General features: G+C 59.5%; 1 protein-coding gene across 3 annotated transcripts in view; it reads right to left on the reverse strand.

The window, feature by feature from the left end:
* Positions 1–3,568: 3,568 nt before the first annotated feature.
* ADAMTS7 (ADAM metallopeptidase with thrombospondin type 1 motif 7) overlaps positions 3,569–19,175 on the reverse strand; it is a 37,365-nt gene continuing 21,758 nt past the window's right edge. Inside the window, exons 19-24 of one of the 3 annotated variants that reach the window (XM_071441074.1) lie at positions 15,824–17,854; positions 15,070–15,222; positions 13,986–14,159; positions 12,733–12,879; positions 11,974–12,133; positions 3,569–5,455 (exon numbers count right to left, since the gene is read on the reverse strand). In XM_071441074.1, the coding sequence (XP_071297175.1) occupies positions 5,289–5,455; positions 11,974–12,133; positions 12,733–12,879; positions 13,986–14,159; positions 15,070–15,222; positions 15,824–17,854 (2,832 nt within the window). In that variant the 3' untranslated portion in view covers positions 3,569–5,288. Of the gene's footprint in view, positions 5,456–11,973; positions 12,134–12,732; positions 12,880–13,985; positions 14,160–15,069; positions 17,855–19,175 lie in introns of those variants that run through there. The other 2 variants (XR_011681394.1, XR_011681393.1) reach the window with 2 other exon arrangements.

The following is a 19,175-nucleotide window of genomic DNA, read 5'->3' on the forward strand; positions in this document are numbered from 1 at the left end:
AGGGATTTGTGGCCGTTTTAATAAACCCCATAAAGCTTCCCTGAGGGCACGGAAGCATGGAATGGACTCAGCATTATAAACAGGGAATGTTCCCCTTGGCAAACCACTGACCTGCTCCATGGCACCCCTCCCCTCAAGTGCCAAAGCAGCTGAAGAAATTAATTAAAGGGGGAGGAGAACAATCCCCTTTTTTCCACAGATTCCTGCAGGTGTGGAAAACCACTTCTCAACTCCAGTTACTCAGCTTCAGTTAAATTTCAGTTAAATTTCAAACTCCTTTGTAGCCCGTGGACAGATGTGCCTCATGTGCCAGCACAGGGGACATGTCCTGTGTCCCACCCCACAGCTGGGCAGGGGCCCAGGCAGGTCATTCCTGCAGGCATGGACCAAATGCTCCAGGAGCCTGAGCTGCCATTATCTGCTGGCTTCTTTCCTGGAATTTGCTTTTTTTTTGCCCTCCAGCAGAGGGGTTGGTATTTTCTTTTCAGAGCGCAGATATCTCTGCCAGCACGGAGGTTCTGTGGGTCCTGGGGCCAGGAGATAGCAGCTCCTCTCCTGGGTGGGCTCCTGAGGGCTCTGTGTGCCCCTGCACAGCTCGGTGCCACCACCCAAACTGCACCCCCAGCTCTGACAAAAGCTCAGGGGACATGGGATGCTCTGGTGACCCTAAGGTGACTCTCCTGGTCCCTGCAGTGCCCTGGGGTCCTCAGTGCTGAGGGCTTTGTGCTGGGGCACAGAGGGTGAAAGGTCTTCTCTGGAGCAACAATTTGGGAAAATGGGCCAGATCCCAAACCCGGGCCTCGGGAAGCAGGGATGTTCCCAGTTCCACGGGCACTGGAGCATTGCTGGGGCACTGGGAGGTGACTCCGGGAGCTGCTGCACTTCCCAGCGTTTCCAGTTGAACTGGGCTCGGGATCCCTGTCCCTCCCCGCCGCTGCTGCCCCACGGACCGGGCTGGGCAGAGGCTCTGCTGCCATCGGCCTCTGGGGACACTGAGGAGGGGACGGGGACAGCTCCAGGGGATCACATCAGGCAGGATTTGGGGTGCTGGAGGAACTCGGGACGTTCCTCCAAACCCGGGAGGACGCACACGGGCCACCGTCCTCACCTGGAGCAAAAGGTCCTAAAATCGTTCCTTGGGATTAGGAATCCTTTGCATTTACAGCGGGGAGGGACAACTGCAGAGGGCACCAGCGACCCACGGCACCGCTGTGCCGGGAGGGGCCTGCCGGGAACCCATCCCGGGGACCCATCCCGGGGACCCTCCCGGCTCCGGGACCATCCCGGGGACTCGGCCCGGCTCCGGGACCATGCCGGGGACCCCCGGGGGTTGCTGGAGGAGCTGCGGACAAGCTGGAAGCGGAGGAGCGGCCGGGGCTGAGCTGAGCGGGCTCTGCGCTCTCGGTGCTGTTTCCCGGCTGGATCACCGAGCTGTGGGCAGTCCCAGGGGGATCACCGAGCTGTGGGCAATCCCAGGGTGGATCACCGAGCTGTGGGCAGTCCCAGGGCGATCACCGAGCTGTGGGCAATCCCAGGGCGATCACCGAGCTGTGGGCAATCCCAGGGTGGATCACCGAGCTGTGGGCAGTCCCAGGGTGATCACCGAGCTGTGGGCAATGCCAGGGGGGATCACCGAGCTGTGGGCAATGCCAGGGCGGATCACCGAGCTGTGGGCAGTCCCAGGGTGATCACCGAGCTGTGGGCAGTCCCAGGGCGGATCACCGAGCTGTGGGCAGTCTCTGAGCTGAAGGGGCTGCGCTGCCGGGGTCACCGCTCGGCAGCGGCTCAGAGCAGCCCGGGAGGGACGGGAGGAGCAGAGAGCTCAGCAAACCCCAAAACTCGGGGCTGGGGCAGCTCTGCTTCCTTCCCAGCGGCTCGCCCCGTCCGAGCAGGAGGGAGCGCCCCGAGCCCGGGCTGAGCTCCTGGCCCAAAGCCCAGCAGGGACATTCCGCACCTCTGCTCCCCCAGGCAGAGCCAGCGCCACCCTGCTGCCCCTTTGCCAGAGCCCCGAGCGACTTCCAGCAGCCTCTGGATTCCAGCTGCCTTTCCAGGGCTGAAATTTCCATCCCGGAGCTCCCGGCTGGAGGAGGAAGAGGGCCGGGGGCTGCTCACCTGCCCCACGGCCGTGCAGAGGGCTTGGGTTTGCACACACTTTACTCGGGGTGTAACTTACTCACCGCAGAGGGCAGCAGAGCAGTGGCGTGTGGAGACAGAGCTGTTTTTATCGCGCGGGTATTTCTAAATGTTTACCCCCGGCTGAGCCTCCCCTCGGAGCGGGGCAGGGCCGGCAGCTGTGGGTTGGTGGCAGCCCTGCCCTCCCCCATGTGGAACAGCTTTACTGAATTTCCCAACCAAACGATTGCTCCGGCTGAGCAAACACAGCGTGGCCTGGTACCAGCTGGGCAGGGGGCAGCTCCTTCCTTTCCCTCCCTCCACTCCCGCCCTTTTCTGTGCTTTACTTCCCGCCGGGAATGTCCCTGTGAGAGGGGCAGCCCCGGGATGAGCTGCTGGAGCTGCGGCCGGGCTGCAGCGCCCCGAGGTGGGTGGGTGAGAGCTGTTCCCTCTCGGAGCACTGCCAGGGATCAGCTGCCAATTACAATCCAAACAAAAAGATACACCAGTGACATTTTTCAAATCCTTCCCTTGCTGTCCTGGCTTTGCTGCCCCTCTGTGCTGTGCCTGTGAAGCCTTTCTGTGCAGCACAAGGAGGTTTTAAGAACAAGAGGAAATAAACCCATTTCTTATTATTACCTGGGAAGGACAGGTGGGAGCTGAGCTGCTCCTGGTCCCTCTGGCTCTGCTGCCTCCTGCCTGCCCGGTTTGGGACCGTGCCCCTCCCAGCCCATGGTGAAGGGCTGGTGACCCCTCTGGCTCCTTGGGAGCTAAAAGCCTCCAGCTGAGGTCACCTGGGCTGGGCAGAGGCGCCTGGTGAGGTCTGAGAGCTGTGACCACAGGTGCTCTGCCAGGAGATGGCAGCTCCGGGGGCTGCGGAAGCGCTGGAGCGTTCCGAGGGCCCGAGACACAAACAGGCTCCTCCACAGCTGCTGCTGCTGCTGCTGCTTCCCAACCAACGAGCTCCTCTTCCTTCCTGCCTCCAGCGTGGAAACGTCTGGAGGTGACCAAGGCAGGCACAAAGGTCTGACGACTTCTGGTCTGAAGCCAAAAGGCTCTCAGGGAGTCTTCCAGGAGATCATGGAATCACGGAGGGCTTTGGGTGGGAAGGGACCTGAAAGCCCATCCACTCTCACCCTGTGGCAGGGGGAGGAACTGGGTGGGCTTTCAGGTCCCTTCCCACCCAAACCACTCCACAATCCCATTTCAAACATCTTTTGATCCACAAGCCCTTTCCTCCTTTCGCCCCAGCTCTGTCTGAATAACATCCTGCTTGTGTTGAGACAATAAAAGCGCCTTTAGAAGAAGAAAAAAGGCATTTCTACATCCCATCCGAGCCTGCCCTCTGTCAGTGGGAAGCCATTCCCCCTTCTCCTGTCACGCCAGGCCCTTGTGAAGAGCCTCCTTGCAGAGACCCTCACTGGAGGTGTCTCACTGAAAGAAAATATTGCAGATATTTAAGCCAGATGTGTTTTATTGTCACTGACAATGCAGTTTCTGTGCTTGTTATGTGGCTAAAAATGGCCTGGTGTCCCACAGGAGGGATTATCCCGTGCCCTCAGCCACAGCTGGGACCCTGCACGTGGAGAGGCACTGCAGGAGGGGCTCACCAGGTCCTGGTGATAACAAATAAATTGATTTGCAGAACTGATTTACCCCATCCGCCAGGCTCATGTTTTAATCCACAAATCCCAGTTGCAAAGGGCAGCTGTGAATGATTTTCAGATGCAAACTGATCTTTCCTTCCTGCTGCCAGTGCCTGAACCATCTCCAATTAGCTGAAAACCTTCAGAATTCCCTACGGGGAGGAGAAAATGTGAAACCCACCTGCTTCCTTCAGCAACTGTTTAATTTAACAGTTTGTGAGCTGTGGCCATGAGATCCCCACACAAGGGTCGTCCCTTTGCAATCCTAGGGGGGGTGACAGAGTGTGGGACAGATGGGGACAAGGAAACCAGGACTGGACACAGGTTCTTGGACCATAAAAACTTTACACCACCTTGGAAGGGAATAAAGCACAAATGGTGAGGTCATGGCTCGTGTTTTACATACAAATCACACACAGGAATGCGGGCTGAGTGCTGCTGCCCCCGCCAGCCCAGGCAGCTGCACCTGGAGCCCTGCAGCCCAAAGGGGATGGGCTCCAGCCTGGCTCTGCCCATGCAGGGAGCATTGCCCTTCAAGGTCCCCCAGCTTCTGGGCACCCTCCACAGCCTGAGGAGTAATAGGGAAAGGAATTCCTACCTAAACGCTCCTGCCCTCCTCCAGAGACCAACCTGGCAGGAATCCCTCCTGAGACAAATCCCTGGGAGCAGGCAGGAGGGGCTGTGCCTCAGAGTAAATTGGATATTCTAGTTAAAAATCAGCTAACCTTAACAGAGGAGAATCTAGATAAGCATGAAAAAAAGGGTTCAGCCTGTAAGGCCACAGAAAAACACCTTAACCAAGCATTACACTGCTACACATAGAGAAATCCAGGGACTGAGCACTTGGCTGCCCACGAGGGAGGGGATGTGCCTCTCACTGCCAGGGCAGCTTCCCTCTCCTGCCCAAATGCCTGCAAGGGAATGCCCTGGTGGCCTCCAAACCTCGGTGTCCCTGGTGCTGCCCTCTGCTCCAGAGGGACCCAGCAATGGCTTTGGCAGAGGAAGCCAGCAATGGGGAGACAGAGCCCTGCACAGCCCCAGCTGAATCTTCATTCCTCTGCCCTGCCTCCACTTCTTAAATTAAATCTGTTTAGCTTCAGTGCGTAAACATTTTTAATGAAAATTACAGGAGCGGGTTGCCAGCTTCAAGTCCCTTAAAGGAAAAAAAATAAAACACCCCTACCCCAAAGGGTCGGCAGAGCCGGTGGAATGCTGGATGCTCACCTCAGAGATATAAAAATAACAATAAAAATCAAGGTTCGTGCTGGCCAGCCAACACCTTCAAGAGGCTGCAAATGTCAAGTGATAGCACCATGAGCATTTCTGAGAGGTCTTCCCCAAACCATTGCTGCTTCCAGTTCCCCTTTCCCCGCCTCCCCGCTGGCGCGCCGGGGCAGGGTGAGCCCGGGCAGGACCCGCAGCCCGGGCAGCACCTGCAGCAGCCCCAGGGATGTTCGAGCACCGTTTGAGAGCAGCACGAGTCCGAGCCGGGCAGCCCCGGGCCCGCGGCGCATGGGGACGGTGCTGCTGTCACCTGCGGGACAGGCGCTGCTGGCCGCGCTGCTGGCCGGGCGCGGGGTGGCCGTGCTGGCAGCTCCGGCAGCACTGGGCACGCACGGTGGGCAGCGGGCACCGCCCCAGCAGCCGCAGCGTCCGGCAGAAGGCGAAGCTCAGGCGGTCGCGCTCGCAGGGCACACCTGGAGGGGAGGCAGGAGCACGGGAGGGTGTCAGTGCCGCTGTCAGCACGGCCACCAGGCGTCTGGTGTGGAAATGAGACCACCGTTAAGGTCCCCTCTAGCCCGAACCCACCCGGGGTTCTGTGGAGGCTGCAGCAGCTGGGGAGACACGGACAGGGCAGAGCCCTCCTGCACCTGGGCACTGCCATCCCAGCACAAAGCATACCTGTGCTCTGCCAGCAGCTCCAAAGCACCTGGGCACTGCCATCCCAGCAGAAAGCACACCTGTGCTCTGCCAGCACCTCCAAAGCACCTGGGCACTGCCCATCCCAGCACAAAGCACACCTGTGCTGCTGCCAAAGCACCTGGGCACTGCCCATCCCAGCACAAAGCACACCTGTACTGCTGCCAAAGCACCTGGGCACTGCCATCCCAGCACAAAGCACACCTGTGCTGCTGCCAAAGCACCCGGGCACTGCCCATCCCAGCACAAAGCACACCTGTGCTCTGCCAGCACTGCCAAAGCACCTGGGCACTGCCATCCCAGCACAAAGCACACCTGTGCTGCTGCCAGCAGCTCCAAAGCACCTGCCCAAGGCACAGAGCTGAGGTGCAGGGGACAAACCCCCCCACAGTGTCACCTCCTGCCAGCCCCCCCAGTGCCAGCAGAGTGTTGGAAAAGCCAGAATTCCTTTTTCTTTGAATTGTTCAGGTTATTTTGAGAACCTGCATCATCTGTTCACTTCCTGCAGGTGTCCTGCAGCCCTCAAAACAAGCCTGGTGCTGCTCTGAGGACGGGCTTTGTTTTGGGAACGGCTGCTCCAGTGGCAGCCCAGGCCCCACCTGGGCTCGGTCCAGCAGCACAGACCCATCCCCAAGTACACGTGGTTTATATGAACACAGAACTGCTTTGTTTGAGCTTCTGATTTCCTCCTTCTCTGTCTCAGAGCAAGGCTCGACTCGCTGAGCCTGCAGCTTCTCACCCAGTGGTGTCAGACTCACCTAAATGACATCGACTCAAAACTGAGCCCAAACTTGAAATCTAAGATTCTGTGATTCCAATTTTACCTCCTGTACAAGGAACTAAAAGAGATGACAGCTTTTCTCTGGAAAAGGGCAGAGCTGATGCACTCTGGGGCCAACCCCCCCTTGCTTCTCCCTGGGCCATGGGACCATGCAGAGCAGGGACAGAAATGGGGCAGGGCAATGGGATTTTCTCTTTCTCAGGACATTTCTCTGCAGGGACAAGGCTGTGACGAGCCAGGGCAGCTCTGGCTGACCACTGGCCCTCTCCCTGTCCCCTCTGGGAACAAAGGCTGTGCTGAGGAAGGGCTGCTGCCCCCATTCCCACGGGATGGAGGAGCCAGCAGATGCAGAGCAGAGACTTTTCCCTGGTTTGGGACTTCAGTCACAGCCCCCTCCCGCAGCCCAGCAGTGAGGAGGTCCCTACACTGCTCTAAAACTTATTTTCTCTTTCAGCTGAGGTATTTCCTCCCTGCCTCCCGAGCTGCAGCTCTTTGTGCCCAGCCAGAGCGTCCCCAAAAAGTGATTTATCACTGCACTGCTGGATCAACAGTGCTGAGAGAGCAGGCTGGAGGGATCCCAGCTTCACACCCCTCCTCAGCCTGGGGGCTGGCTCCAGCTGTGGGGCACCAGCACTGGATTTCCCTGCTGGGTGAGCAGAGCAGATGAGAAGTCTCTGCCCGGCCCAGGCCAGGAGCGCAGGAGCCACTGGAAAAAGGGAAGTGCTTGTTGGTGCTGTGCTCCACGGGGCTGTCAGGACAATATTCCCTGGGAACATCCCTGTGGCTCCACGAGGCACCCCCTGAGCCCCCAGCCCTGCTGCACTGGGACACTGGAGCACAGGAACACGGCTACTGCCCTTTGCTGCAGGGCAGGGATGGCTCAGCAGGGCCCCTAAAACACCCCAGGGGTGCCCCATGGCAGTGGCAATCAGCCTGGGTGCCCATGGAGGGGTGGGGATGTCCTGGGCACTGCTGGGGGATGCCCATGGAGGGGTGGGGATGTCCTGGGCATTGCTGGGGGATGGGAATGCCCTGGGCATTGCTGGGGATGCCCAGGGAGAGGTGGGGATGTCCTGGGCACTGCTGGGGATGCTCTGCCCAGGTGGGGATGTCCTGGGCACTGCTGGGGGATGCCAGGGAGGGGTGGGAATGTCCTGGGCACTGCTGGGGGATGGGAATGCCCTGGGCACTGCTGGGGGATGCCATGGAGAGGTGGGGATGTCCTGGGCATTGCTGGGGATGCTCTGCCCGGGTGGGGATGTCCTGGGCACTGCTGGGGGATGCCCATGGAGAGGTGGGGATGTCCTGGGCATTGCTGGGGATGCTCTGCCCGGGCAGAGCCTGCCCAGCCCCTCAGGGCATTCAGCAGCCACAGCTTCCTAGAAAGTTATTTATGGATCACAACCAAGCTGCCTTCCTTGGAAAGAGCTGGGAAGGCTCACACTGCTTTCCATGGCTCAGCTCTTTCCTGCTCCCTCTCCAGCGGGTCAGCACCCCGGGCCCCTCAGGAAATTCCTGCCCCTGCCCCATGCCCAGGCAGCACTGAGCCCACCCTGCCAGGGGTCACTGCTCTCTGAAGCCTCCTCAGCCACCCAGGATGTGCAAAACAGCAGGGATGGGCTCGGGCATGGGGAGAAGAGCCACCACCCTCGGCTGCAGGCTCTGCTGACCTTACAGGAGATCCCAGCAGCACCCCGGGGTCCAAAGCCAAGTGACCTCATGGATGATCAAATATCCAACTTGGAAGGGACCCACAGGGACCACCCAGTCCAAGTCCTGCCCTGCACAGGACACCCCCACAATCCCACCCCAGGCCTGAGAGCGTTCCCAACGCTCCCTGAACTCAGGGAAGCCACTGGGAGTCGTAGAGGGGTTGAGTTCCCATCACTTTCCCAGATCCTGCTGCAGTCTCAGCATGGATGCATGCAGGGTCAGGCTCAGGTCTGAAAATCTTGGCTGAGCTTGTGATTCCTCCCTGGAATTTGGTCTTGGGCAAGGGAAGCTGTAATAAGCACTTAATTTGTCAGCTCTTCAGAGAGGGACCTACAGAACCCACCCAATTTTCATTGAATGCTTTTACTGCTATTTCTTTCTATTAACAATTTTTTATATAATGCTCGCACTTCATTTGGAAATACATTCCATAAGTCCGTGCCAAATTTTAGGCTAAAGAAATAGCTTAAAGCAGGGCTTTAAAAATCCAGGCTAAGTCAGCACATTAGAGACTGAAAACCCCCACTTTTTTTGGGGCTGTTTTTTTAGGTCGGTGTGGAAGTCGCTTTAAATTTCATTTAAGCTTCTGCCAGCCAGACCTAAGCTTTTACTTTTATTCCTGGGAAAAACAAACTTCCTGGAGCACGTTTTGTGAAAACAAGGAAAGGTTGAGCTTGGAGCTGAGCTAGCAAATCCAGGGAATTAGGCTGCTGACCTCTGGCCCTGGGATGCTCTCGGGGCCAGGGCTGAATTTAACAAGTAAATTATCCCAGGGTCCTGCTCTGGGGCTGAGGTGCCTCCCTGGGGTGTCTGGTGAGCGTGATGGGATGGAGGGGATGGATTGGGATGGATTGGGATGGATTGGGATGCATGGGATGGATTGGGATGCATTGGGATGCATGGGATGCAGGTGGTGCATCCCCACTGACACGGCCACAGCTGGGAAAACTGGGAGAAACCCACAAACCCCACAGTTTTCAGGTGTCAGCCCTGCTGCAGGCAACATCTTTGGCCTACATTTTATCAAAACAAGGAGTTCTTTCTGGAGCATCCCTTTCCCACCGATTCCTGCTGTTAATTAGCAGTTAATTAATTGCTCTCCATGCCTCAGCAGCACCTCCTGGCCTCACCACTTGGATAGGGACTTACACGCTCAAATGGCACAGAAAATTGGGATTTGCTGCAACTATTTCCCACATGGATCCCTTGTGGATGAACTCTGTGACTTGCAGAGCCACGGACAATTTAATTTCCTTGCTCAGAGCAAGCAGGAGCACCACGTTTAATTGCCAATTAATGGAAATACAGCCAGGCCTGGATGAGGAGCCAGCAAACAGGAGCAGTGGGACAGAGATGGTGTCAGGGACTGACCCTGAGTGAGCAGAGCCCTCACTCCTTGGCCCCCAGGCACTGCTGCTCCCAGCACACAGGCTGGGCTCCATCCCACTCCCACAGGAGCTGCAGCACCTCATACACACTTGGAGCCTGAACCTCATCCCTTTGGAATTCCAAGCTGAGACACCTGTGGAGCAGCTGGGCTTGCTGCTGGAGCCAAGAACTGGCCCCATCACCTGCCTGGGGCAGATTTGGGGAGCTCAGAGACCTCCCTGGTATCAGATCTGGAGAAATGGGCATGAGAGAACTGGTTCATTCCATGGCATGACCCTGATGAGCACCCGGGGCTGCCCTGCTCTGTCCTGGGCAGGGATGTGTCACCACCACCAGGATTTGCTGTGCCCAGCTCCATTCACCCTGGTTCCTCCTCCAGTACACAGCAATTCCCACTTCTCTGGTTGAAATCTCTCTGATCTGCTGGATAAACTGCTGCAGGCTTCTCCAGGCCCCCGTGCAGACCTGGGGCTCAGCTCCTTTCCATGACACCACAAACAATTCCCAGACAAATGTCCCCAGCCCCTGGAGCATCACACGGAGGCACTGGGGTGCCCACGGCTCTGGAGCTCCCAGGAGCCATCTAAGGACACCCTCACAGCTGGCTGCAGCTGGAAGGCAACAGCCACAGTCAAAAATAACCTTGGTGGAATCTCCAATTAATTTATAACTTGGCAACAGCTCAGGACTCTGGTTCTAATTAATCCCGACCTCCTTTAATTGAGGAGCCGACTGCTGTGAGACGTTTGTTTGTGCTTCATCTGTTCCATCTCTGCTCCAAATCCATCTGATAATGGTTTGAACATTTAAACCCTGCTGGGGTTATTGGCACTTTTGTGTCCAGTGAGGACACGACCACTCACAAGAGCCAGCCCTGGTTCTGCTGGCACTGGAGCACCTCATTCATGCCAGAGGAGGGAGAGGCTGCTTGTGCTCCTCACAAAAACATGGATCGCTCCAGCCTGAGCCCATCTTGTGCAGTAGAGATTCTCCAAAGCACAGGAAAGGGCTGGAGTTACATTTATGTCGTTCTGGGAGCCTTTGCCTGTGCATTTACACATCTGGGATTTCCTGCCATGTGAAAGTTTTGTTCCCCTTCATGCTTTGGCTGGAAACGTTTGTATTTCCAAGAGGCGTTTCCTGCCCTGGGCTGCAGCCAGAGCATTTATGTCATTTTTGATCCAGGATTTCACCATTTATTTGTGTGCTTCCTACACATCTCAGTGGTTATTCTGGTCCAGCCTTGGCTCCACAGCTCTCATCACCAAGCCTGGCACGGAAATTTTCCCCTGACCAAAACAGCCGGAACCGCACATCATGTCTTGAGCAGGGCTGACTCATCATTTCCTAAACGCTGGAGTGCCCCATGGCCCTGCAAATGCTCCAAAAAAGGAGCAGATTCATGGCTAAAAACATCCTGATGGCCAACAGTGCCAGTGCCCAAATCCCAGTTAACCAAAGCCAACGCTCCTGCCTGCTCTGCAATTGGTGTTGGGACAAACAAAAAGAGCTGGAAGGGTGGAATGGGTGCCCCAGGCTGCAGAGGGGACCTCAGGGATGTGTGGAGCTGCCATGGATCTGGCTCCTCCACCCCAGGCACCAGCTACTGCTGCCCCCTGCCCCACCTCTCAGCCCTCCCTTTGGCCAGCAAACCTCCTGGAGGTCCAACAACACCTTCTGGGCAGCCAAAGAGCTTTTCTTTCTCACAGACACATCAAAGAGATAAAGCTGGTAAGTGACTGACATGCTGATATCAGTGACATCTAATCCCTCATTATGCTGCTTTTCTGTAAGTGCTGTTAACCCTTGCAGCACCCAGATTTCTGTCTCCCAGGGAAGTGCCTGGTGCTTGGGTTGTATCTCTGCGAGTGGAAGAGGGAGGAGAAGCCAAGTGAGTGCCTGTGGTGTGGCCAAGCACTGTGGCTGCAGCTGGGGCAGGTAAATGACAAACAGGTTGACATGGGGCTGGCTCCCTGGAGTACCTGCTCAGACACACCCGAAGATGCTGGAGAACTGCTCCTTTATTCCATTTTCTCCTGCTGGCCCCAGCTTGCCTCACAAGTCTTGTGTTCTGGGACTTTACCACTGAACAGCTTCCTGAGAGCTCCATGGCTGGGTATTCCCCTGTGCCTTCCTTTTCCTGAATGCCCTGCTGCCCCTGGCTGGCTCCTTTCACCCCACAGGGTCCCTGGGGCTGTCCCTGTGCTGGGTGACACTGCTGACCCCAGCAAGCCCATCCCAGCTCACATCTGCTGGCCCCTCGAGGGAGGGATGCTCTGGACATTTACAGACAGTTACAACATTCCCACTGAATCATCAGGTAGCCAGCTCAGCCTTACAGAACCCACGGAGGAACCGCTCCCTCCATCTCCCCAGACCTCCCACACCCTTCTCCAGCCGGGTTTTGCTCACCTGGCTCGGAGCTGTCGCACTCCTGGGGGTTGCACTTCTGGGTGCTCTCTGGCCAGGGCTCGTGGTCACACAGGCTGCTGTCCTCCTCGGCCACCCCGCTCCTGGTGTCGATGCACTTCACCTGCCGCCGCTGGATGCCCCCTCCACAGGGAGCTGAGCACTGTGGGGAGCTGGGGCTCAGCCTGGCACAGCCCCAGAGCCACCCCGGGCAGCCTGGGGACAGCCCCAGAGCCACCCTGGGCTCCCCATTCCCTGCAGGTCCCCGGACTCAGTCTGGGGACAGTCCCAGAGCCTCCCCATTCCCTGCAGGTCCCTGGAGCCTGGGGACAGCCCCAGAGCCACCTTGGGCTCCCCATTCCCTGCAGGTCCCGGACCCAGTCTGGGGATGGCCCCAGAGCCACCCCAGGGTCCCCATTCCCTGCAGGTGCCTGTGGAGGGGCTCAGCCTGGGACAGCCCCAGAGGGTCCCCATTCCCTGCAGGTCCCAGGAGCCTTGGACAGCCCGAGAGGGTCCCCATTCCCTGCAGGTCCCTGGGCTCAGCCTGGGGATGGCCCCAGAAGGTCCCCATTCCCTGCAGGTCCCTGGGCTCAGCCTGGGGACAGCCCCAGAGGGTCCCCATTCCCTGCAGGTCCCCGGAGCCTTGGCCAGCCCCAGAGGGTCCCCATTCCCTGCAGGTCCCTGTGGAGGGGCTCAGCCTGGGACAGCCCCAGAGGGTCCCCATTCCCTGCAGGTGCCCTGGAGGGGCCCAGCCCTGCTCACCTGTCCCCAGGAGCCCACCACCCAGGTGGTGCAGGGCTGGCTGTTGCAGGGCCGGGTGCTGTTGGGCCTCAGGCTCTCCTCGCAGCGCCCCGGCTCCGGGCACGTCACCAGCCGGGCCTGCTCCCCGCCACCACACGGCTCCGAGCACTGCGGGACACAGCAGGGCAGGGCTGAGCCCCTGCTGCACACAGCTGGGCCTGGAGGGGCTCCGGGAGAGCCCAGAGCCCGGCCAGGGCACAAAGGGGCTTCAGAGAGCTGGACAGGGACTGGGGACAAGGGATGGAGGGACAGCACACAGGGAATGGCTCCCAGTGCCAGAGAGCAGCGATGGATGGGAGATGGGGCAGGGATGGGTGGGAGATGGGGCAGGGATGGATGGGAGATGGGGCAGGGATGGGTGGGAGATGGGGCAGGGATGGGTGGGAGATTGGGCAGGGATAGGTGGGAGATGGGGCAGGGATGGGTGGGAGATGGGGCAGGGATGGATGGGAGATGGGGCAGGGATGGGTGGGAGATGGGGCAGGGATGGGTGGGAGATTGGGCAGGGATAGGTGGGAGATTGGGCAGGGATAGGTGGGAGATGGGGCAGGGATGGGTGGGAGATGGGGCAGGGATGGATGGGAGATGGGGCAGGGACGGATGGGAGATGGGGCAGGGATGGGTGGGAGATGGGGCAGGGATGGGTGGGAGATTGGGCAGGGATAGGTGGGAGATGGGGCAGGGATGGGTGGGAGATTGGGCAGGGATAGGTGGGAGATGGGGCAGGGATGGGTGGGAGATGGGGCAGGGATGGATGGGAGATGGGGCAGGGATGGGTGGGAGATGGGGCAGGGATGGGTGGGAGATTGGGCAGGGATAGGTGGGAGATTGGGCAGGGATGGGTGGGAGATGGGGCAGGGATGGGTGGGAGATTGGGCAGGGATGGGTGGGAGATGGGGCAGGGATGGGTGGGAGATTGGGCAGGGATGGGTGGGAGATGGGGCAGGGATGGGTGGGAGATGGGGCAGGGATGGATGGGAGATGGGGCAGGGATGGGTGGGAGATTGGGCAGGGATGGGTGGGAGATTGGGCAGGAATTGTTCCCTGGGAGGGTGGCAAGGAGCTGAGATGGAGTTCCCAGCACAGCTGTGGGTACCCTTGGATCCCTGGCAGTGTCCCAGGCCAGTGGAACACAGGGTTTGGAGCCACCTGGGATAGCACAGGGGTCCCTGGCCTGGCAGGGTGGGCCGAGCTGAGCCCAGGCCGGCCCGTACCTCTCTCCAGGAGGACGTGTACCAGTCCAGGCACGGGGCACTGTGGCAGGGCAGCTGTGCCGGGGGCTGTGCCAGCCCCACCTGGCAGTGGAAGGGCCGCAGCAGCCGCTGGTCCCGGGTGTCAACGCAGTGAACGTCCCGCACCTTGGTGCCCCCACCACAGCTTCTGGAGCACTGGGGAGGACAGAGACACCGTGGGGAGGGACACAGAGCCACCGTGGGGAGGGACACAGAGCCACCATGGGGAGGGACACAGAGCCACACTGGAGAGGGACACAGAGCCACACTGGAGAGGGACACAGAGCCACACTGGGGAGGGACACAGAGCCACACTGGGGAGGGACACAGAGACACCGTGGGGAGGGACACAGAGCCATGGAGGGGAGGGACACAGAGCCACCGTGGGGAGGGACAACAGGGCCAGGCAGGGGGGATCCCTGTGGGGACGGGAGGTGACCCCAGGGACACGCTCTGCCCTGAGCTGGGTTCCTGCTTTCCCACCTGCTTTCCCCTCTTGCTCTAGGCCAAGCCAGAGCACTGTCTGTGCAGCTCATCTGTCACTACCACCCCTCTGAAACCAGCTGGTTTCCAGCTGGAACAGGAACAGTCTTTTTGCCTTAAGGAACTGATGATCCCAAGGAACAGCAACCACCCAGAGCAAGGAGGGCTGCTCCCCACCACCAACCCTACCAAACTCACCCAACCCAACTGCAAACAGCCCCTGGCAGGGCAGAGTGGCCAGAACATATGATAAATCATAGAACCACAGAACGGCTTGCAATGGACCTTAAAGACCACCTTGTTCCTTAAAACCCCTGCCATGGGATGGCACCTGCTAGACCAGGCTGTCCAGCCCCACCCAACCTGGCCGTTCATCAAATCACTCTGTTTAGCTTTAGCTTAGCAAATTCCTGACTTTTATACCAGCCCAGGACCAGGAAAAATGAAAGTACTGTGGAATGAGTATTTCATGGCAAGCACAAACCTTTACCTCTGTGAGCCACGAGAGCCCTCCCCAAGAGCAGGTGTGACCCACGCCTTGTCCCGTGGATTTGGGGACCCTCCCTCCCCGCAGGGCCCGTACCTTGCTCCAGGTGCCCACACGCCAGGCCGAGCAGGGTCTCAGGGAGCACCTCCGGGCGGGGACGGGCCTGTCGGCCGCGGGACAGCCACCGTCAGGGCCACTGCTGCAGCGCACGGAGCGCCACACCGCGCCCAGGCCGCACGTGGCCGAGCACTGCAACACAGGGAACGCTGCAAGAACTGCCCCAAAACCGGCCCCAAAACCTGACACCTGCCCTGTGACACAGGGAATGCTGCTGTGCACCCCAAAACCCGCCCCAAAACCTGACACCTGCACTGCAACACAGGGAACGCTGCAAGAACCTGCCCCAAAACCTGACACCTGCTCTGCAACACAGGGAACGCTGCTGTGCACCCCAAAACCTGACACCTGCACTGCAACACAGGGAATGCTGCAAAAACCTGCCCCCCAAGACCTGACACCTGCCCTGTGACACAGGGAACGCTGCTGTGCACCTCAAAAACTGCCCCAAAACCTGACACCTGCCCTGCGACACAGGGAACACTGCAAGAACCTGCCCCAAAACCTGACCCCAGCTCTGCAACACAGGGAACGCTGCTGTGCACCCCAAGAACTGCCCCAAAACCTGACCCCAGCTCTGCAACGCAGGGAACGCTGCTGTGCACCCCAAAACCTGCCCCAAAACCTGACACGTGCCCTGTGACAAGAGAAACATCCCAGAGGCAGCCAGGACAGGGACAGGTCTCACACCCACACTGGCCCTGTCACACTTGCAATGGGACTCACCACGTACCTCACTCCAGTTCCCGACCTCCCAGCTGGGCTTGGCAGGGGCTGCTGCAGGGGGTGACGGTGGAAGCAGAGCCTCCTCCTCATCCTCATCCTCATCCTCCTCCAGCCTCTTCTCCCAGAGCAGGGGGGGCAAAGGGCTGGGCTGGGACAACTCCTGCCCCCTGTCACTGGAGGCAGGTGTCCCTGGGGGTGCCCACGGTGAGGAGTCCCTCGTTGGTGTCTCTGGGGGTGCCCACGGTGAGGGGTCCCTCGTTGGTGTCCCTGGGGGTGCCCATGGTGAGGGGTCCCTCGTTGGTGTCCCTGGGGGTGCCCATGGTGAGGGGTCCCTCGTTGGTGTCTCTGGGGGTGCCCATGGTGAGGGGTCCCCCGTTGGTGTCTCTGGGGGTGCCCATGGTGAGGGGTCCCCCGTTGGTGTCTCTGGGGGTGCCCATGGTGAGGGGTCCCTCGTTGGTGTTCCTGGGGGTGCCCATGGTGAGGGGTCCCTCGTTGGTGTTCCTGGGGGTGCCCATGGTGAGGGGTCCCTCGTTGGTGTCCCTGGGGGTGCCCTCGGAGCAGGGATGCTGAGTGGGGTCCCATGGGAGGTCAGCTCAGTGTGGTGTGATGCCAGATCCGGGTGCAGGGACCCCCCCTGTGTCCCCCATTCCCGGGGGGGCCCTGCAGTGTGGGCAGGTGGGCCACGAGCTGGGGCTGTGGGCACGGCTGGGCCCAGGCCACCCTGCTGGCTGAGGCCACTGGAGGTGAGCCGGGTGGCTGGCCCGGGCATGGCAGGGGACAGGGGCACTGGAGGGGCTGTTGTGGCCAGTGAGGGGGTTGACGTGGGGGCTGTGGGGCTGTGGAGCTCTGGCTGGTGCCCTCCCTGTCCCTCAGGAGGGGGACTCAGGGCAGGGTGGGGGCTGCCAGCACTCCCTGCCACCTCCCAGCCCGGGCCATGCAGGGCAAGATCTGCCCTCTCCGTGCCATGGGATTGCCCTCCTGCCCACGTGTCCAGCATCCCCCCTGGCATCCCTGCCCACCCGTGCTGCTCGCTGGGCTGTGGGGCTGCACCAGGAATGCCACTGCTGCTGGCCAGAGCCATTTCCCTGGAGTCCCCGTGGCCTCTCCCTGCAGTGCCACGTCCCTGTGTGCCCACACGGCCCTCGCTGCTGCTGCTGCTGCCCCGTGCTGCTGGCCCAAGGGACACATGCACCTGGGCACTGCCCCAGCCCACATCCCAGGGAGCAGAGAGATCCTGCCCCAGGCTGCTCCTGCTGGGCACGGCTCCCTGGGGCTCATCCCAGGGCCCTGCCTGGCCGTGGTTTGCAGAGCTGGGGCTCACAGAGCTCTGAGTGGGCGGGTGATGCTCAGAGTGGGGCACAGGCACCGTATCCTCCTCCTGCTCACCCAAAAAGCCAGGGGTGGTGTATCTGGGAGTGGCTGACCCCACATCCTCGGGGCCCATGCTCTGGAGGTCACTCGAGGCTAAATGCCCCCCAGGCTCTGTGTTCTGCCCATGCACAGGGGCAGAAGTGTGCTCCTCCTCGGGGCCCGGCTGGCCCTGGCTCTCTCCTCCCAGCTCGGTGGTGAGCAGGGACTCAGTGGGCAGCTCCCAGGGCCCCTCCGTGCCATCTGTGCCCAGCTCTGCCTTTGGCTCCTCGCCTTTGCTCTCCTTCTCCGTGAAGGGGTAGTAGGACAGATCCTCGTGGAAGTTGATAAAGTTATAATCGTAGTAAAAGTCATCAACAAAGACATTTCCTTTCCTGGCTGAGAAGTCCTCCTCGGTGATGACGTTGGCATCGTTGGACTCCGGGACGTTTGGGACTAAGGGGTTAAATTTAGGAACGTGGTTGCTGGGGATGTAATGGATTTCATTAAACACCTCCCTGCTGGAGGAGCCGCTGCCAGACCAGTCCGTGCTGTCCCATTCCTGGTGGCACTGTGGCAAGGAGCAAAGCCTCTCGGGGCTGGGTCTCTGCGCAGGGTCGCACGGGGCCCCAGTGCTGTTGCTGCAGTGCACGGGGCGCCGCTGGGTCCCGTTCCCACAGGTCACCGAGCACTGGGGAGGCAAGAGAGAGGGGCATGGCTGTGGGGTGTCGCAGACAGCTCCTATGAAAAAGCTTTTCTTTAAGATTGTTCCTCCTGAGAAGCTGAGAGGCCTCAGGAACAAAATGTAACCAATGGTTATCTGCTGCTGTGGAATGCAGCAGGTGGATCTTTGATTAGCCCATGTTAGATGTTTGTAATTAATGGCCAGTCACAGTCAGCTGGCTGGGACAGAGAGCTGAGCCACAAACCTTTGTGATCATTCTTCCTTTTTCTATTCTTAGCTAGCCTTCTGATGAAATCCTTTCTCCTATTCTTTTAGTCTAGTTTTAATATAATATATATCATAAAATAATAAATCAAGCCTTCTGAAACACGGGGTCAGACCCTCATCTCCTCCCTCATCCTGGGACCCCTGTGAGCACGGTCACAGAGGGGCAAGGCCAGCAGTGGTGCCAGTGCTCCCCCTGTGAGGGCTCCACGTCCCTCTGCCAGCCTCCACCACCCTCCCGGGCCCCGGACAGCTCCTGTGCCAGTCCCAGTGTAGGGCACTGCTCACCCTGCAAGCAGAGCATTACTGCCCAAATCCCACTGCAGACCGGGCCAGAGCAGGGCTGGGGCTGGGGATTTGCTCAGGGTGATCCTTGCCCTGCTTTCCAGCCAGGAACAGCTTTCCCGGGAGATGGAGGCTGGGAAGGGCAGGGGTGGGATGAGCTAATGGGCCTTTCCTGTGACCTATGGCCATGAATTGCAGCTCTTCTTCTAGAAGAGCGTTCTTTGAAGCAGGGAATAACAACATGGGTGTTGTCCGAGTAGGGGAAAAGCAAAGGTCAGGAGGGAGCTTTGCTGGGGACACACCATCCCCCCATAATGGGCTCTTTGAGATGGGCCAGCACAAAAGAAACTGGAAAGGAGAACAGCAGCATTTTCTGCTGCATTTGGGGCTTGGAGCAACCCAGGCTTGTGAAAGGTGTCCCTGCCCATGGCAGGGGGCAAAACCAGATGGGCTCTAAGGTCCCTTCCACCCCAGGGCATTCCAGGACTCTCTGGTAGCACCACATGGTCACCAGCAGGCATTTCTGGAGCTGGAATCAACCATCACCACACACCAACACTGCGAGAGGGCTGCAAGGAGCTGCTCCCCTCAAGAGCCACAAAGCAGCCTTCTGACCACATCAGCTCCTCTGGAAACTCCACAAAGCTGGGCATGCAGAGCTCTGGGGTCCTCCTGGGGCACTGAGTCCCAGCGTGCAGCAGCCACCCAGAGCCCCTGTGGCAGGGCCAGGTGCCCGGTGCCAGGTGGGCACACTGCTCCTGCCTGGAGCTGTCCCACC

Source organism: Agelaius tricolor, unplaced genomic scaffold (genome assembly GCF_023055355.1).
Source record: "Agelaius tricolor isolate 1412-34295 unplaced genomic scaffold, bAgeTri1.0.p SCAF_16, whole genome shotgun sequence".
Lineage (NCBI taxonomy): Eukaryota > Metazoa > Chordata > Aves > Passeriformes > Icteridae > Agelaius > Agelaius tricolor.